Genomic DNA, 19606 nt, shown 5'->3' on the forward strand with positions numbered 1-19606 from the left:
CTTCCCCCCTCCCCATTTACCTTTCCCCCTAACCCACCCAACTCCCTGAAATCACCACCTTCCCAGTTTAGATCTTCAAACAATATACCCAAGTTACATCTTGATTACATCAGCATGACAAAGATACACTGCTGTTTACATCTATGAATAACACTTAAGGATACGGAAAGTATGCATCACATTGAGCATGCAACATCCAGTCCACAAGTGCTCAGACAGTCTGAGATACAGCCAGATAAAGTCAACTGTTTGCTTCTGGATGTCATGGCAGAGGAGCACCACAAACCCTTTAACAGTTTCACTCACCTTCAGAGATCACTCTCGCCTACTTACTGGTACTGTAGAGGGCCACAGCTAAACACAAACTTAATAAATTAAAACAGACAATGAACACAATCTATCGGCAGGTACTCCAAGCACAGCTTTCTTCAGCACCCATTGCAAGCCATACAAAATACAACTTGACCCTAGTCTTGGTGATTGCTGGTAAAGTTAATATTTGGACTTGCTTCACAGAGGAGCCCTAGGCTCTTAGTCCCATTTTTTGTCCAAAGGGAATTCCATACCCATCCACTGCACCCCCCCAAAAAAAAAAGTCAATTCCTGGCAGGTTTGTACCCTACCACTCCAGTGGCAATGTGTCTAAAGATCTGCTATCAGGATCTATGGCAGCAGACAGACAGCACTAACTGCCTAGTGCCACTTCAAACTGCAGAAATCAGAAACGTATAAGAATATCTCACTTTGGACAGGGGGAGAGAGGGTTATTTAAGATACTACAGAATAAGCCCTTCCAGCCCGATGAACTGCACCCACTGACTTAACCCCATCCTAATTACAGGACAATTTACACGGGCCAATTAACCTACTAGCCAATTTTTGGACTGTGGGAGGATTTCTGGGAATGTTTGTAGAAAATCAAACACAAGACAAACTTGAAGGCAAGAAACTGGGAATGAAATCCCAACATTAAGGGTGGGTGGCCAAAAATGAAGTTACTGGGTCTGGTCCAAAATTCCTGCTCAACTATCACCCCCTACCACCAAGTGGAACACCAGCTAACACCAAGTCTGGTTACTCATTAAGGGTTTAAGCAATCTACTTGCCTGGCAACATGCATGAGTGACCAGCGCCTACACAGCCCACAGGACAGCTCAGAGCCAGACATTCCACATTCCCCAGTAAAATCAAACTCAATTGCAGACCAGTATTCTCACATTAAATTGGACAGACAAAAATCTTTCACTTTTAAGCTTAAAGACAAACGGGAGGAATGCAGTGAATAGAATCCTGCCTAACTAATGCAACAGACGCACAGACTCTGGGCAAGTTTGACCAACTGTAATCCTTGTGACCCTAGAACTTCACTTAACAGCTGGAAAACATTTTAAAAAGACTCTTCACAGGAACAAACTTGCCAAGAGAAAACAGGACAGTAAAAAATGGTTAAGAACACTGCTTCCCTAGAATAAGAATAATGGGTATGAATAGTTCACACTGATCAACACTGCCAAAGTGCACCAATAAACGTGGGAAGTTGTATCCATGTCACTGTAAGCCAGTTATACAGCACTATTTTTGGTGGGAAACTGTTGTGATACTAGTAATCTATATGGTCCACACCAAAATGGCGACACTTTGCTTCAGAGATCAGAGTCCACGGCAGGCTGGATTCAGGTTTGATAGACATAAAGCTCAATGCTCACATACACGAGGCAAAGGCATTCAAGTCCTTGGGCGTAATTGAACTGAACACTCATAAGAGGATATAGGCCATTTACAAAAATATTAATCATGACACTTATCTCCACAAAATACTACATCAGCTATGCAGGACTTGGAGTGAAGCCGTTTCATGAGCTACTCACTGAGATGCTTTGTCACAGGGTTCAGTCCTACAATGCCAAGTCAGGTCTTCAAGTGTGTAGGATCTATAGGAGGTTGCCACAGTGATCAAATTTAGAACCACTGACCTTAAAAGCAAAACTGAGAACTCCTAGCATGAAGCCACCATTACCCATTTCCCTAATGGCAAAGAGTTCTAATTTCAAGGACCCCACACTGCAAGCACAAAATCACAGTCACAACACTGACCAAATTATGGCAAAGTAACCATGAAACCATCTAGGATGCAACTTATCCAATTCCCACCATCTTGTGAGACTCATGGTACTTCCCTTTGCCACTCTCAATGCAGCAGCTTGATCAGTTAGTCCCTCATCTGTTCAAACCCCACCAGTCTCTACCATAAGCACACCCATGTCAAACTGCAGTTCAGGAAGATAGAATCAACTAAAGAAAATTTAAATAAATCACAGGACCTACCAAGGGTATTTTGTTAAAAAAAAGTTTCTCTTTTTGAACACTTGCCTTTTCAATTTACACATTTTTAAAAAGAGCGCAGCAGCACATTATCACAAAAGATAATTAGGAACAACTCAAACAGTTCATCATTTAACAGGGCATTGCCAGAGCCCGACAGTACAGACATGCTTCATTACAGGATCAAGGTACAGACTTCAGCTCCTCGTCTCCCCCCTCCCCCCCCGCCCCCCACCCACAACCCTCCCCTTCCCACCGACGATCTCTTCTGCCCACTGTTGGGCTCGAGGGAAGCAGAAAGCTGAGCGCTACTGTATTGGACCAATCCGTTACAAACCATCGGAAATGATAGTGAAGCCTTGATCTATATAGAGACACGTGTTATGGTTCATTACATTCTGTTCAGAGATCACTAGAGTATTACAGCTCACCACCATGCAGTCTAGCTTGAAACAGTGACTCTTTAGATGACTGCTGGGGATCTATGCAACAGTACAAAGCTTGGTATGCTTTCTAGCTTTAATGTGTTAAAAAAAAACTAACTTTTAAAAACTTCTACTCTTAAACCACGGCACAAGCATCAGACTTGATGTTACCCAAATTTAGATGGACAAGGCTGTTTAAACCTAGCCAATTTCATTAACCTTTTAGAATTCTTCCCTAAGCTTGCCTAGATTTTAATTTTTTCCCCTAAATTTCCCCAACACGTTTTGCCCCCTCCCGAGTTGTCCAACCGAGAGATTTGACTCTCAGGAATCTTTGGATTATCCCGTGTGTAGTGGCAATTGCCTCATTAGAGAGAAGGCGTGCAAGATCTTTCAGCCTAATTAATCCTGTTTGCTCTGCTTTAGAGGCTCTTTTCCCCCGATATTTCCGGAGAAAGGGGGTGTTTATTTTAGTCCCACCAGCTCCACCCTAACCCCCCGTTGACAGGGCATTGCAACTCCTAGATGTGGATGATTTCCCAGTAGCCCTCCCAGCAACAGAAACCTGACAAAAGAAAGAGAAAGAGACTTTAGTATATATCCAATGCATTACAGAAATAAAAGATTCATTCTTATCCGGTTTAAACTCTGCATTAAAATCATATAACCACCCGCCTTGCCTCTCCACCTACAGAAGACATCTTAAACCTAGACTACTAAAGGAATTGCCCAGACAGTTTTTGCACCAGATACTGGGATTGCTGTCAAGCCCAACCACTGAAAAAAAAAAATCAAAAAATAACTGCAGATGCCAGGAAGCCAAAATAGAAAATGCTGGAAGTACTCCAGATGTGGCTCGACTTGCTGAGTAACAGAAACAACTTTTCAGGTTGAAGACTCTTCACATCTGAAATGCAAGCTGTTTCTCTTCCCACAGATACTGCCAAGCTTCAGCATAATAGGTGAAATAGGCCTTTCCAGCCCTTTGAGCCACGTCACACAGCAACCCTGATTTCACCCCAGCCTAATCACAGGACAATTTACAATGACCAACTAACCCACCAACTGGTACACCTTTCAGACCGTGGGAGGAAACCGGAGCGCCCGGTCACAGGGAGAATGTACAAACTCCTTACTGGCAGCAGTGGGAACTGAACTTGGGTCGCATAGTGCTAACCACTATGCTACCATGCCGCCCCGCAAGTCATGCTACTTCAGATATTCCTTCTAAGAGGAAGACTTCCCGTTCTAAAGCCAATAAACAGAGGTGGAGAGCTGTCAACACTCCAAACCTCACTTAGGCAGCCAAGGAGATATGAACTGAAGAAATACCAGATCTTGTCCCTCCTGGACACTGTCCTTGTACCCCATTAGTCTCAGGCACAGGACACTTACCTGACATGTCCCTTAACTTCAGCTATACGCCATAGAATGCAGACAGCCGCTCCTTCAGAAGTGGTGGGAACTGTTCAGAAAATTGTTGCCAGTTCTGCTCACCAACCTGCTCCTTGAACCCATGCAGTATCTGCAAGGCAGAGACATATACAATAACATTCCAAAGTACTTAGCATTAAGCAAGTCTTATCTTCTAGCAGCAGTTAAGACCACACATACACCACAAAGTTCCAGATCAGATCCAGAATATCTACTACACTCAGAGGGCAGCAATATGCTGTTCTTCATATTCCTAAACCTGACCACAATGAATGGACACAGCTCTGCAAACATTGTAAAACAAGCCAAGTGCACTCCCCAGAGAATCTGTAAAAATGTTAGGACACCAAACTAAATGCTTGATGAAAGGAAGGGGCTTTAAAATCATCTTAAAAGAAACAGTGGGCAAGTCTGAGGAGGAGACATGAATGTAAAAGTACAAGATACAATGAGAGTAGGGCTTCAACAAACAAAAAGCTGATTTATGGTTACACACTCAGAGCTGACAAAAAAAGTTGTAAGCACACCTCAGACCCAAGAGATTCTGCAGATGTTAGAAATCTTAAGCACACAACATGTTGGAGGAAGTCAGTGGCAGCATCTATGGAGGTAAATAAACAGTTGATGTTTCAGGCCAAGAAAGACTTGGTACAAAATATCAACTGCATTTGCCTCCATAGATGCTGCTTGACACAGAGTTCCTCCAGCATTTTGTGCTTTGGAGGTGTATCCCCAACTCATAGGCTATGAATGGTTAGATCAATTGGCTATTTGTTGCTGAAACAGTTCAATAGCTTGTGACTTCACAATATTTCATCAGGGGACATTACAGTTCATTCAATACTGGGTAAACATTCTGACAATACAACAGTGGCATTGAGAAATACCAGCAACTTGTACACATACACATGAAGAATCACTATTTGAGACACCAGATGGCCCAGGAACCTCCACAATATCTAGTTGTTAATGTGACAGAAGTTGAATTCTCTCCAATTGATTAGACAAGTGTCTCCAGCCTATAGACTCACTTTCAAGGATTATGTTCTCAGCATTATTTGTTTTTTTTTAAATTACTTGCACAATTTGTCTTTTGCACATTGGTTGTTCAGTCTTTGTTTATTCATAGTTTTCATAAATTCTATCGTACTTTCTCTGTATATGCCTGCAAGAAAATAAATCTCAAGGTATATTTAGTGACAAATACATACCTTGATAATAAATTTTCTTTGACTTTGAAGATCTTTTAGATCTATTTACAATAAGATAACCAAAGGGTGATCACTACTCATTTGTTTTGAAAATCCTAACTACTTTTGAAATAATATCTACTCTCCATTTTGCTGTACAAACTGCTGATAGCAAAAGGAGAATCCAATCGCTCACGAGGGGAGCGAGTGCAGTGGCCAAACAGCCAGCGATCTCCAGGTAAAATCAACAGTACAAGCACTTACCTTATAAAACATCTCGCGCAGGTCATCTTTTGGGTTCACCCATGAAGCAACAGCATCACAAAAAAAGATGAAATCCTAGAAGGAACAAATTGCTCAGTTTTCATCTGCTGTCGAGTGCATCTCCTCCACACACCGAACATACTGTGTATGACTCACCCATGTCAACACTGATTAAAATTAGCACAAAACAGGGAATACAGAAAATGGTGAACATTCTCATTTCACCACCAAAAATATCCAAGGAAAATCCCATACAACCAACATAACACTCCCTCTCCACATGGTGTTATCCTCTGAATGACAATGGGCATCATCTATTTGAGATACAGCACTGAATAGGTCCATCAAACAACACCACCCAGCAATCCCTTGATTTTTAATTTGAGCCGAATCACAGGACAATTTACAATAACCGATTAACCCCCCAACTGGTGAGTCTTTGAACTAGTAGGAAATCCATGTGGCCACAGGGAGAACGTGGCAGCAGTGGGAATTGAAGCCAGGTCATCTGTACTGTAAAGTGTTGTGCTGAGCGCTACACTACTGTGCCATCATTTGTTTCCCCCAAGTATCTCACCCACGAAAAGGAGTTCAGCAAGGAGCAGGTAAAGCAGCGTGCCTCTAACCTAGGGGTACAGGGCTAACAGATGATCAGTCACCTCAGCATCAACTCAGGTCAGAGTGGTTCAGCCAGAGGGTAGACTACTGAAAGAATATTTACCTGGACTACACCCCCTGGATTCACTCCAATCATCATACAGATCCCTCGGAATGCAGAATCCTTCTCTTCATTGTCACGGATGTTTCTCAAAGACGTGCACCTGTGAGTGACAAGTCATACTGACGTTTAAAAGCAGCATTACACAAATTTCTGGCATAAAGATCCCAACCTCTGACAAGGTATATGACTTCCAAGTGAGGTCATCTTAAATCAGAGTAATAGCCCTGGACCAGAGATCGCAGCTGGATGGCTTTGAGGGCTGGGGAGGAAAGTGATGGTGGTGTGTTTGCGGGTAGATTGAGAAGCTGTTAATGGAACACTCACCATGGTCTAATGAATTGCTGCAGCATGGGTGCTACTTCCTGAGGACACACATAACCCAAGCGACCAATGGTTATGGCTGAGGAGAAAGAAATATAAAGTCAACAAACATCAACACAGTCAATTGAAATCTCTCTCACAGCAAATATGCTCAGAATTGAAAAATTCAACATTTAATTCAGGATTCAAATGTCTGCATTTTCTAATCATCACTGCAGTGTTGACAGGTGTCAGCCACCACCCTCTCTCCTGGCTTAAGGATCTAACAATGGTCACCCAGGATAGGTTCAACACACCTGTAACCAGGTTGGTATTGGTACAGGAAAACAAAGGCAGATAAATTTGACAGCTTTAGGAAAGCATAGCTATTTGAGCCCGGAGTAGTCAGTACATAATTGGTATAGAGATCCATTTCTTACCTGTGTTTTCAAGCAGAGTTTTGGGAGTGTTTGGTCTATTGATGATTTCCACTAAGTTATTCAGGACTAGTGACACATAAGGCTGCATCTCTGAACCTAATCAAAAAAAAAAGCAAGGCTCATATACAGAATACATTGCTCAAAAATGGTCAGCAGCAGATAAAATAGTAAAAAAAGCTTTCCCAAATGAAAATCAGGCAAAAAAATTGAAAATTAATCTCCTTTAATTTGAAACATTTAGCTTGTAACTGATTTTTCATTTGAAGATAAAGCAACATTTCAAAGGCATTTTACACACCGTACCTTTAGGTATCTTTGTGGGTGCCCTTTGGTCCAAGGTAACACAAAAAAAAAACAACACAACCCAAGATGCATCATACTTGGTTAATCATCAAACTTACCCATCTGCATGCAGATCTCCCCAATTGCCCAGGTGGCATTGTTGCACACAGATATGAACTCTGGGTTCAGATTGGTTCCCAAGATAGGCATGAACTCAGCTGGAGAGAGTAAAAGGAAAATATTAATCATAACAGTAAAATGCTTCATGCACTGCTACATCCACACTAAATGGAGAGATGCAAGACACAGAAGGTAGCCATTCTAACTATCTTCAAAGCCGGTACAAGCTACCAACTTAGCATCTAGGGAAGGAAAGGAGTCTGGAATATGAGGTAAATAAGATAATCTGAGAGCAGAATCAGGTCAGACTATGCAAACCGATTAGCTCAGCAATATTTGGGAGCATTCCTGAAAATGACAGCTGAACATAGGATTTTCACAGAAGCTTACAAAGTCATATAGGTAACGCCCGCAGTTCTGTACCCCAGTGAGGTCAATGCCTGTGGAACAATACACTTAAGTTTAGTGCCTGAGAGTTCATGCAGAGTCAGAGCATGGAAACAGGAATCTTTAGCCCAACACATCCATGCTGACCAAGATGCTAATTGAAACGAGCCCAGTATCTCTCTGAACCTTTCCTATCCACGTAACTGTTCAAGTGTCTTAAACATTGTTTAATTGCAACTGCCTTTGCCACATCAACAGTCAGACTGCTAACAGCCATCTAGACATACAGACTTGTGGTTTTAAGCCACACACTCACCTATACATGGTTTAACATGCTGGAAACAGGCTTTGGTGAGATCTCCTAAAAGTGCAAATGAACTCTGACGGACCTCTGGCATGGTGTCCTGTAGGGAAGAGACTAGACAAGTCAGTGACATTGCCAAATCCGTGGCCCAGAATGTTGCATGAATTGATCTTATTCCTCAATCCTGCTCATTTTCTGTACTTGATGCTGATGCCAACAGACTCTTCATTCTTACATTCAAGAACAACCCTGCATTATCTAGTTTGGTGTTAAACCAACAAAGGCAATCAAGTAGCAGCACTTTCTCTGAGAAACTGCCCAGGCTGTAATGTAAACCCAAGGGTCCAAAACCTTCAAGAGGACCACAACCATGTCATAGTTTGAAGGTGTACCTGCCTCATGACCCACAGAACTAAGCTGGCTGAAGTTAGTGGTTTCTTTTGCCAAACACATCGAAAGGTAGAGGCCAGACCAAGTGTGGTCCACCAGTCCTCCAGGTTTGGAGGTTCAGCTCAGGGTCAACACCCCGACTGGTAAAACAAGACTGTTACAGAAACAGCAACAGTACATCTGTGTGCTGTACTTCTTCTAGATCTGCATATTCCTGAGTCTCCACCCAGGACCTGCATGACAGTAAACAGAGCGGAAGCTACTGACACAATAAAGGAAGCCATGCACACCACCAGGGTTGGACGACCTTCATTGCTGCCCTCAACACCAGTGGCGTAACGAAAAAAGAGGTCCAAAAGAACCAAAGGTTAGAAGAATGAATCAATCAGCAGACAACAACCAGGTTCACCTTCAAGTAAGAAGTCATTTAGTTCAGAACAACTGCTATTTTTCCTTTACTCAATGGCAAAAAAAACAGAACCCATCTCAAAGCTGAGCAAAATTAGTGCCATACTGAACTGGTGCGTCACTTTACTTGCCTGCATGCACTGAAATAGAAGAGTCATGATGTTACTCCGAGCAACCAACTGCTCTACATTGCCCCCAAGACCCTCTGCCAAGCCACTGAGCAGATCCAGTGCCACAATCATGAAGTCCTTGTCTGGAGCCTCATACTGATCCGGCTGAGTATTGTACATCTGAGGACAAGAATAGCACAGTGGGTAGTGTTAGTCCACAACATGGAAAGGAATCTGCCCTATTCTTACATGGAGAACATTAAAAATAGTACATGCCGCACTCAGAATAAAAATATTCAACAGATTTTTTTTTTCAGTATTCAAATGTCTGCATTTTTATTCATCACAGCAAAGGCATATCCCACATTTAACTACTTGCAATCAGCATAACCAAGCTGAAAGTCTATGTTACTTTCACCTACCTAGTCTTTTGCATCTCACATAGGTTAAATAGCATCTTCATCACAACCTACAGAGAAGGCAACTTTAAGCATGTTTTGACCCATTCACCCAACACCACATGGCGTATACACAGCATATTCCATTGTGTGACACTATGGTCTACTCTACAGATACATACTCTGCAGTGAATGAATCTGCTTAGCTAGCTTTAGACAAAAGACCAAATTCCATGCTGCAAAAAAAAAAAGGTAAGTGTCACCAATAGTATTCTTTATGGATTTAAACACCAGTAAAAGGATCTTACCATTGCCTGGGCTAGTGTTTTCTGGACAAGAGTGACACAACGTTGATAAACAGGCTCACAGTAAGGGAGGAAGCCACTTTGTAGAGCTGTGGCCACTGATGAAAGACACTGGGGAAGAAAAAGAATCAATGAATATAACTAAAAATGGGAATATTAGGATCAATGGAAAATGTCAGAGCAACCACACAGGTAACAGGGAGGGAACCATCATTGTGGATTATTTAACAGTCTGAATAACGCAATTATTTTATTATGGAACCCAAATTCCCACAGCAGACACTCCATCACAAGCTTCCACGAGGCAGTGAACTCTGACACATCTTAATTCCATGCCCAGAGATCAGCAAAAACCTGAGGCAAAACCTAGAATTTTTGGTGACGAGTATTACCTAACAATTTAGAAAGCATTTGGATGTCTTTGCAAAGGACAAGATGGAAACTATATAGAATAGCATAGTATAGGCATTCAACCAACCAGCCCACGCAGGGCTTTGCATTCCTTGTACTACTGCTCCTATAGTGTCTCAATTTTCCACCATTTGTTATACTTGTAGAAAGATAATAAATATACATTTGCTTAAGGTTCATAAGGCAATAAAATATTTTCAATATCTGGAAGTCAAAGGTAACATCAGTAGAGGAGACAGTAAAAACTATTCAGTGATGCAGCAGCTGAAGGTAATCAATTTGAAAAGAGCACAGTCGGCGTTTCAGGCCAAGACCCTTCGTCAGGACTGGAGAGAAAAAAAAGATGGGTCAAAGTGGGGGAAGAGGAGGAAGAAACACAAGGTCATGGGTGAAAGCAGGAGGGATGAAGTAAAGAGCTGGGACATTGGTAGGTGAAAGGGATACAGGGCTGAAGGGGGAAACGAGAAGATGACAGAAGGCCATGGAAGAAAGGCAGGCACCAGAGTGAGGCCACTTCTACTGTCGTGTCGTAATAAGGTCACACTCAGTTTGTTGGACCAATACCTTGTATACCGCCTGGATAGCCTCCAAACTAAGGCATGAACATAGATTTCTCGAACATCTAGCAATGCAGCACCTCCCCCTCCCCCTTCACCATTCCCCTCTTTCACCTCAACCCTTACCTGCCCATCACCTCCCTCTGGTGCTCCACCCCACCACCTTTCTTCTGTCCTCTCACAAACCATCGCTTCTTCAGTTCTGTATCTTTCACCTGTCAACTTCCCAGCTCTTCATTCTACCCCTCCTCCCACCTCCCGGTTTCATCTATCACCGCATTTCTTCCTCCCCCCCGCTCCACTTTCCTACTCTGACTCCTCTTTTTTCCCCTCCAGTCCCGATGAAGGGCCTCGGACTGAAATGTCGACTGTACTCTTTTCCATAGATGCTGCCTGGCCCGCTGAGTTTCTCCAGCATTTTGTGTGTGTTGCTTGGATTTCCAGCATCTGCAGATTTTCTTTTATTTGTAATCAATTTAAGCTCAATGTAGATGAAAGGCAGCTGGGGACAAGATTAGGATATTTGACAAGAAACCAATAAAGCATTCGAAGCACTATTTTAAGTGCTGTGGATCATCAACAAAAGAAATACGTGGAAAACTTTGAGAGAGCCAGAGGAAGCATGAAAGTCAGGCATTTCTTTCACTAAAAAAATTTTCAATTCTATTCTGTCACTTTAGGGTACTGAGATAGTGTATGGAATATTGACACCCATATCTATATGATATGACTCTAGGCATAGGCATCTCTGGGAAAATACCACCCAATGATCACTCACCTCCAACAGAGGGAAGAGATCCTTATCTTCATCCTTGAGTTCATTCCATTTCTGAATGAGTGGAGGCATTAGCTTCTGGATGTATTCCTGTGGACACAAGTTGTTATAAACATCTACTCTTATACAAATGAAGCTCTATGGAGCATAAACTGTCCACACACAGGGGACTAACCACACAAAATTACCGAATAATTTCCAATATACTTCCTATTAATATGAAAACTATTATGTACATTACTCTTTGGGAAGCCTAACAAGGGCAGATGAATCTGAAGGCTGAGAACGGTTTGTCAATACATCACACAAATAAAACTGCATCTAAGGTACAAAGTAAGTAAATATAGTAATTGAGTGCGCTTTGGTAGGAGAGAAAAAGTACGAAGGCTCAAGACAAAACACCAAGAAAAAGACCGAGTGCTACCAATAACAGCACTCTCCATCACTTTGCTGATTGAGACTTGACTAGTTCAATAAAAAATAATCCACTAGTTAGCCAGATACATTTCCCACTTTATGGATAGAGAACACAGTTAAGTTTCCTCACTGTTGGGTAGACAGTCATTAAACTATGCCAGAATAGCTTGGTTACAGTTACAGCTTCTTTTCAAGGCATTTCTTAAAAATCAGAGTAAACTGACTTCTGTACGATTGATTTGCTGTGGAAGAGTGGATCCTCTGGGTGACTGGCTATGAATAAGGGGATCTCAGGAAGAAGCGACAGTGGATCATTTATTTTACACACCTGGATGAATAGTTGCAAATGCTTCTGCCGTTCAGATACTGGGCCCCATGACTACTGAGGATGGAATGTTCCCAGAGCCGCCTTCTATCACTCGTTAACTGCCCATCACCATGCGTGATCAGACCTGGCAAGATGGCATAGCTTTGATTGGACCCACTGACTGCACGCTTGCTTACTTCTGTCTACCCAATGCTGTTTGTGTTTAGCTGCAGTGTCTCCAGGCTTACACCTAATAAACCAGGCTTGATGTCCCAACTTTATTGCAATGGTACAGCAAAGGACATGCACTGGGTAGAATGAAGCAATAACATGGGGTTACCAATTGCAGCAACCCACCTCATGGATGCCCATTTTTGAATGGCTTTAAAAAAAAATCCATTCTGGGTTATCCTAAATTCAATATTGTTCAAATTATGTATTGGTCTCGACTCAGAAGTAGGTGAAAATCCCCTGACCCACATCCTCCCAAGTCACATTTGCTGCCTACCGGCTGATTGAGATGATGTCCAACAGAGTCTGCCAAAGTGCCAATAGCATCATACAAGATCAGCAGGTTCTTGTGCTGATACTTTCCAAAGGCAAATACCAGTGTGTCGAGGATATAGCTGAGATATGGCACAAGCTCAGTGCAGGCCTCTTCCTCCAATGTAGCAAATGCACTGGGGGAGAATAAAAGAAAGTCAGCATTATACAGACAGAAATTTCTGAGTGATGAATGTTTAAAGTTGCCATGTGGCAAATGATCTACATTGCTTCCACAGTCAACTGGAAAAAAAAACCTGGTTCATATCCATCATACTCGGTCTCATTTATAGAATCTTGATCCAAGAGTATGAATGCACACACCATGATACTTCAGGTGCTCAGAAAGACAATGATCGCAACTGACAAATCCACCCCCTTCCAAATGAAGCCCAAATGGCTCAACCTCATCTCTTCAGCTGCAACGTGCTAAATTCGAGAATGGGAGAACCCAATCTGCTCATCTGTGTCACTACTGCCGGAGTGAACTCAGTGTGACTGAAAACCCTCCCGCAGTCTATCAGTTACAGGTATTTTTCCTATAATAGCCATTTAGGCAGCAGTCGGCAACAGTGTACCCAGCTGCTCTCTGCATCCAAACTCATGAAAACAAGCAATTCTACAGATGCTGGAAATCCAATGCAACACATACAAAATGCTGGAGGAACTCAGATCAGGCAGCATCTATGGAAACAAACAGTCAACATTTAGAAAAGTCTTGGCGTGAAACACTTGTTGGCTGACCTGCTGAGTTTGTATATTGCCGAGTAATTATCTACTTTGTAAGACTTACTGAAAATGGTTCAGCAGCATCAGGCTTCTCAAACAACCTTCAGGATCACGACGAACAGCTCTTATACACACAAGACTTAGATAAATACATCAATCGTACATTTTCAGTACTAATTCGTTACATCCTCAAAAGGAAGAAGCTGAACAATCTGACCCAGCTTACCTGCAGGCTGCCTCTTGGACTCTCTTATTTCCATCCAGGATTCGTTTCAGAAGCTCAGTCATCAATGGCTTAAGGTACTGATCCGGTGGCTGACTGACAACCCAGTGTGCATAGCGACTCAATGTCCAGCAGGCAATTGAACGCACCAACGCCTTCTTATCCGGCAGACACTGAATGAGGTGCGGGATTAACTCTGGGAGGTAGGGAACCATCCCTTGCATACAACCTAATAGCAGAAACAAAGCTTTAGGCAATGAGTTGGGTGGTTTGGGTGGGGGGGGGGGTGCAATTAGCCATAGTGTTTAGAAGCGTGAAGAGTAAAGTGGAAAATTCATTAAACCAGCAAGCACATACGTTGCTTAAACACATTCAGATGAGAAGCAGATCAGAATCATAGCTCAACAGTGCCTAAACAGTGGTTTCTTACAGTGAGGCAGGCAGGGCTGAAGTCTGCACCTCTAGAATTTTGGAAGCAGCTATTACAAAGGATTTTGCACATGGCTCAGAGAGCAGCAGCAGTCTCATTTCTAAGATAATTTACAAAGCAAGGCAGGCAAACAAACACAGGCTTTAAGGATTGATCCTCATGCATCTTAGGAGAGGCAGCACAGTAGCACAGTGGTTAGCACAATGCTAACAGTACCAGCGTGACCTGGGTTCAATTCCCATTACTGCCTATGAGGAGTTGGTACGTTCTCTTAGTGACATGGGTTTCGTCCAGGTGCTCCACCCCCTGCCACAGCCTAGAGACGTACCAGTTGAAAAATTAATTGGTCATTGTAAATTGTCCCATGATTAGGCTAAGATTAAATTGAGGGACTGCTAGGCAATATGATTCCAAGGGAGTACTGTCAGTAAATAATATCCCCCCAGAGCTGTTTCAGCTCTTTTTTTTCCCAAAACGTACCTTCAGCAATTGCACCTAAAACCAAGATTCCAGACTCCTTAACAACCCAGTCCGGATGGAACAACAATCCTTTCAGCAGTGGCAGAAGGTGAGGCAGAAGATCATCTCGGAAAACATTTGCCAAGACGTCCAGTGCAGCAGCCGAGCACTTTCCTAATGTGAAAGAACAATGACCATCAGCACCCACATGTCCATGACTACTCACACTTAAGACAGCATGGAAGTGCTGGTCTGGAGTGCGTATAGACCCACCAGAATACATTTACCCAACAAAGAGTAAATAACCAATAGGAAAAATCTTGGGTGTCAAACAATGTGCTGATGATAAACTATGGTCAAAGGCCAGTTACTCACAGGCAACACCAAATGCAAAGCCACTCAAAGAATACCTTCATTTCCTGTTCTCAACCTAGTGAGAAAGACTAATGGAAACTACAAGGCTAGAGATGCCTCCTGTGAAGCCCCTCCCCATGCATCTGTGTTGCACCTAAAAGGCACTGATTTTCATGTACTCCAGAACTACAAACAAACAGCCTGTGACAGCTGAGGGTATTCAGAGGTGATACAAAAGCTAAGGAAATGCGTGGAATGGGCTGCCGGTGGCAGTGATGGAGGCAGAAACAGTAGGGTCTTTTAAGAGACTCCTGGATGGGTACATGGAGCTTAGAAAAATAGAAGGCTATGAGTAAGCCTAGGCGGTTCTGAGGTAAGGAAATGATCGGCACAGTTTTGTGGGCCAAAGGGCCTGTACTGTGCTGTAGGTTTTCTATGTTTCTATGCCCTCATTTATAGAGCACCCTGCACAGTAGGAATAAGTAGTGGTCCCTATCCACCCCATTCAGCAAGCTCAAACCAAGTATACCCTCCAGGGGCCCTGCAACCAAAGCAACTAATCTAGCTTATATTCTCAATGTAACTACAGTGGGTTGGATGGCTTTTGGATTTTAACACTGCCTCAAGTATCTGAGTAAATATCCCTTCCTGGCAAAAGTCACTTAAAATAATCATACTCAGGTTCCAATCTGAAAGCGTGTCATCATCGTCATCAAAGTCCTCATCTTCCTCAGTGGCATCCTCCTCATGCTGCAGGGTAACCGTGCGGGACTTGTGAAAACGGGGCTTTATATCTTGCTCACTGTCTGGGACGGTATCATCCTCTTCCACATCACCCTATGGGCAAATGTTAAGACAGTGAGAAACATCAGATTCAGAAGATACAACAATTTCAATTTTTAAAATTCTATAAAGTTTAGAAAAAGCCAGCCCATGAACTGAATAACAGATCCACTTGTGCACCATGCAAGTCCCAGCTCCAATCTAATTCCCAGAAAGCATTACAAGTGTTAACTGCCCTCACCTTTAAAAGGATTATGTCAATCTCCGAGTATTTCATTCCATTCACTAAAATAGGAATCAACCTTAAAGACAAAAAAAAACATCAGCTCTCATTTGTAACCAGAATAAACTGCCTCCACCAGAGCACTAAGATATCCAATAGCCAGCCCCCTCTAGTACAACCCAAAGGTCAGCTCACTGCTTCCACATCAAAAGAACTGGAGAACATGGCCTAAACATCAAGTCAAGTCAAACTGATGGGGTAACATGGGGTAATTCAAACTGATCTAATGAAGTGATTCGGTGAGCAATCTTTAGCCAGTGTTCCTTAGAAGGTGGCAGAAGCACTCCGGTTTTTTTTTGCTATTCTATTGATTGACCCAAAACTGCAAGTTATTTCAATAACAAAAGATGTCATTTGGAGACGTATTCTAATTCAGACCACTTGTAAAGTGTTCATTTTTCCAAAGCTCTCCACTGCCAGTTTACCTCTTTTTTTTTTTTAAAAATGACTACCAGGATATCAGAAGGGGAAGCAGCAATCTGTATTTCTAATGAACCCCATTCCTTTACTTACTGGATCAAATGTCCTGATAGGGCCTCTTTACAGATTGGCTGTTCAGCCAGTGTCAGCCAGAACTCGCACGCCTCCAATGCTACATTTTCATCAGTATCTTGCGTCCTCTGCAACATGTACTGAGATGGGGGGGGGGGGGGGCAGTGGAGAGAAGAGAATTAGGTGCAAAATAGAAAAAGATCCTGAGATGAAATACAAGAACTGTAATTGCAGAGATAAGTTTGTAACACTAGCAGGATTTCTAGCTTACTCAATTTCTGTACAGATAGTGCTTACTCAAAAACACTAACCCCCACACAAGTCAATGACCTGAAAGGTCTGGTGGCAAACAAGACAAGAGAAAATCTACCGATGCTGGAAGTCCAAGCACACACACAAAATGCTGAAGGAACTCAGCAGGCCAGGTCGCATCTATGGAAGAGGGTAAATAGCCGACATTTGATGGGTCCTGATGAAAGGAGTTGGCCCAAAACATTGACTGTTTACATTTTCATAGATGCTGCCTGGCCTGCTGCATTCATCCAACATTGTGTGTGTAATCTGGTGGTAACTTCCTCAGATCAGGAAAAAAGCATTACCCAAAAGGGTCATACTTTATGCATGGAAATTCCATTGCCCTTCTTAAATCTTTGAAGCCATCCTTCACTAGAGTCACACGCATGTTCAAATTTAAGTTCTTTATGGAACAACTTAGCTTGGTTCATTATCATACTGCCCGACAAGTTCTATCACTCCAACGCTGGTGAAACCATTCAATCAACACTCAATCATGCTCAGTGCTCTTATCAACTTTCATAGTTTTTCTAATGCTCATTTGTTTGGCAGAAGGCAATGGCAAACCACTGCTGTAACTTGCCTCGTACACTCTACCCCACTACGTCTGCTAACTGGAGAAACTCCGGATGCGATGTACCTTTTCTTTCCATTTGTTTTAGTGAATCACTATTTGCATAGAATTGTAAAATGTTCTCTTTGGTGCTTTATATCATACACAGTTGATAAACCTATGCCATACAGGTCACACAGCTTATGCATAGGAACACCTTGCTAAAGTTTTTTCAACATTTCCACCTTCTTAGATCAACATTGACTGATGTTTACATTTGACACCACCACTGGTATTCGCACTCATCTTAGAAGCCACAGCTAGGGTTAAATTTATATAAAATATGCACAAATATTGGGACTACCATCAAGTGCAATGTAAATAATAAAAATAGTGTGCTTTTGTCAAAATGAGTCTCGCCACAGATGGCGCTGCGTGCACTACATACAGTGCCATCTGGTGGCTGCCCAGTAAATGTCTTGTAATTTCATCCGAATTAAAAGAGGAGCTGAACCATCACTTTCTGGAAAATCGGTGGACGACTTAAGTTATTGACAGAGGAATTAATCCAGAAAACACTTGTGTTCTTTTGATTAACTGTAAACGAACAAAATCAGTGCATACACCTGGTGCAGATAATACTTGAATCAATTGCATCCTTCAAATCTTCATTTTTATTGTAGCATTCAAGATTATTGTTGATACTTTCATAATTCCTATCTTTTTGTAGTGAAATTGTTTCATTTTTACTCCCAGCTGTTTTTGCCATTTCCAAGCCTGAAACAGCAGTAAGCAAAACACTTCTGAATTGTCTTACTACTTATTTCTTACCAACTATCAATGACAAAAATCACTGTTTTCTGAACACAAACATGCACAACTGATGCTACTTAAGAACTGATCACTTTAAGCAGGTGTAGTATCTAATAGTTGCTCAAGAGCATGCACTTGACACCAGTTAGAAACTGTTCAGCAGTAGTCTTCTGTCCCAATTAAGCAGCATAGTGTCCCAAATAAATAAAGGGAATCCCGGCTATTTTCTTGATTCAGTTTTTTTGTTCTTTAAATATTTTCCAAATAAGCCATTACCCCAATAAACCGATGGTCCAATTACCAGAATCTACTTTAAATTGTAGTTGTGTATCTTAAATACAGTTCATTTAGTTTGGTTGAATAATGGACCTCATTGAATTTTTTTATATATATAAAGCTGAAGAGCTTCCAGATTCATCAACATTCCATTGGCGTGATGGTAATTTAAGCTCCTCTATTAAGGTTGGGTTTGGAGTAGCTGCACCATGTAGGAGAAATTCTACTCTAATAATCTCCACAGGCAGCTCAAAGAACGTAATGAGGTGCAATGAATGGATTTGTTTGAAGGTGGATGAATTTGTGAAGCTCACAGCTGACGAAAACCCCAGTCCCAAGCAGGTAAAACTGCATCATTCTGGCTATGTACACCTAGAAAACATTAGCAATAGAAGCAGATCCCACAGGATTCAAACAATCTAAGGACAGAGTTACCATTTTGGGGTGCTTCAACGCAGCAGGTACTCAAAATGTAAACCAGTGGTCCCCAACCAACGGGCCGTGGACCGGTACCGGGCCGCAAAGCATGTGCTACCAAGCCGCGAGGAAACAATATGATTTGGCAATATGAAACAATACGAGTCAGCTGTACCTTTCCTCATTCCATCACGCCCACTGTTGAACTTGAATGCACGTGAAGTCATTAGTCGGTCATTAACCTGCAACTACTCGATGAGTAAAAAGCAAATGTCACTTGAGAGTTTCTTTGGAAGAGATGGTAGGGGACATAAAAGGCCCAACGATGATGATAATGCAGAGACAGCTGAGGCCGAGACTGCAAAAAGAAAGCGTGCATTCAACAGACAATAAGGCAAGTCGTACATAAAATAGGCTTTATTGCAACTGGTGACTCGCACGCTCCAAGCCCCCTGTGTGTGATATGTGAAGACAAGCTGTCTAACGAGGCAATGAAGCCCTCAAAACTGCTTTGGCACCTTGAATCCAAGCACCCAGCACTTAAAGACAAACACATTGAGTTTCTTGAGCGGAAAAAACGTGAACAAGCGGAACAGAAGCAAGCGCTGAGAGCCACCATCTTCACAAATGCTGCTGCTCTGACAGCATTGTACTGGTGGGTAGCCGTATTGCTAAGGCTAAGAAGCCTTT

At 42.3% G+C, this 19606-nt stretch overlaps 1 protein-coding gene across 3 annotated transcripts in view; it reads right to left on the minus strand.

Annotated features, from left to right (window-relative positions):
- Positions 1 to 2576: 2576 nt before the first annotated feature.
- LOC134339246 (transportin-2) overlaps positions 2577 to 19606 on the minus strand; it is a 49249-nt gene continuing 32219 nt past the window's right edge. For all 3 annotated transcript variants that reach the window (XM_063035597.1, XM_063035596.1, XM_063035595.1), the window contains exons 8-24: positions 16585 to 16703; positions 16030 to 16090; positions 15683 to 15842; positions 14673 to 14825; positions 13766 to 13991; positions 12776 to 12947; positions 11547 to 11633; positions 9804 to 9911; positions 9119 to 9277; positions 8202 to 8289; positions 7498 to 7596; positions 7097 to 7192; positions 6681 to 6756; positions 6357 to 6456; positions 5636 to 5710; positions 4143 to 4272; positions 2577 to 3312 (exon numbers count right to left, since the gene is read on the minus strand). In XM_063035597.1, the coding sequence (XP_062891667.1) occupies positions 4165 to 4272; positions 5636 to 5710; positions 6357 to 6456; positions 6681 to 6756; positions 7097 to 7192; positions 7498 to 7596; positions 8202 to 8289; positions 9119 to 9277; positions 9804 to 9911; positions 11547 to 11633; positions 12776 to 12947; positions 13766 to 13991; positions 14673 to 14825; positions 15683 to 15842; positions 16030 to 16090; positions 16585 to 16703 (1887 nt within the window). In that variant the 3' untranslated portion in view covers positions 2577 to 3312; positions 4143 to 4164. The remainder of the gene's footprint in view (positions 3313 to 4142; positions 4273 to 5635; positions 5711 to 6356; positions 6457 to 6680; positions 6757 to 7096; positions 7193 to 7497; positions 7597 to 8201; positions 8290 to 9118; positions 9278 to 9803; positions 9912 to 11546; positions 11634 to 12775; positions 12948 to 13765; positions 13992 to 14672; positions 14826 to 15682; positions 15843 to 16029; positions 16091 to 16584; positions 16704 to 19606) is intronic.

Source organism: Mobula hypostoma, chromosome 29 (assembly GCF_963921235.1).
Source record: "Mobula hypostoma chromosome 29, sMobHyp1.1, whole genome shotgun sequence".
Lineage (NCBI taxonomy): Eukaryota > Metazoa > Chordata > Chondrichthyes > Myliobatiformes > Myliobatidae > Mobula > Mobula hypostoma.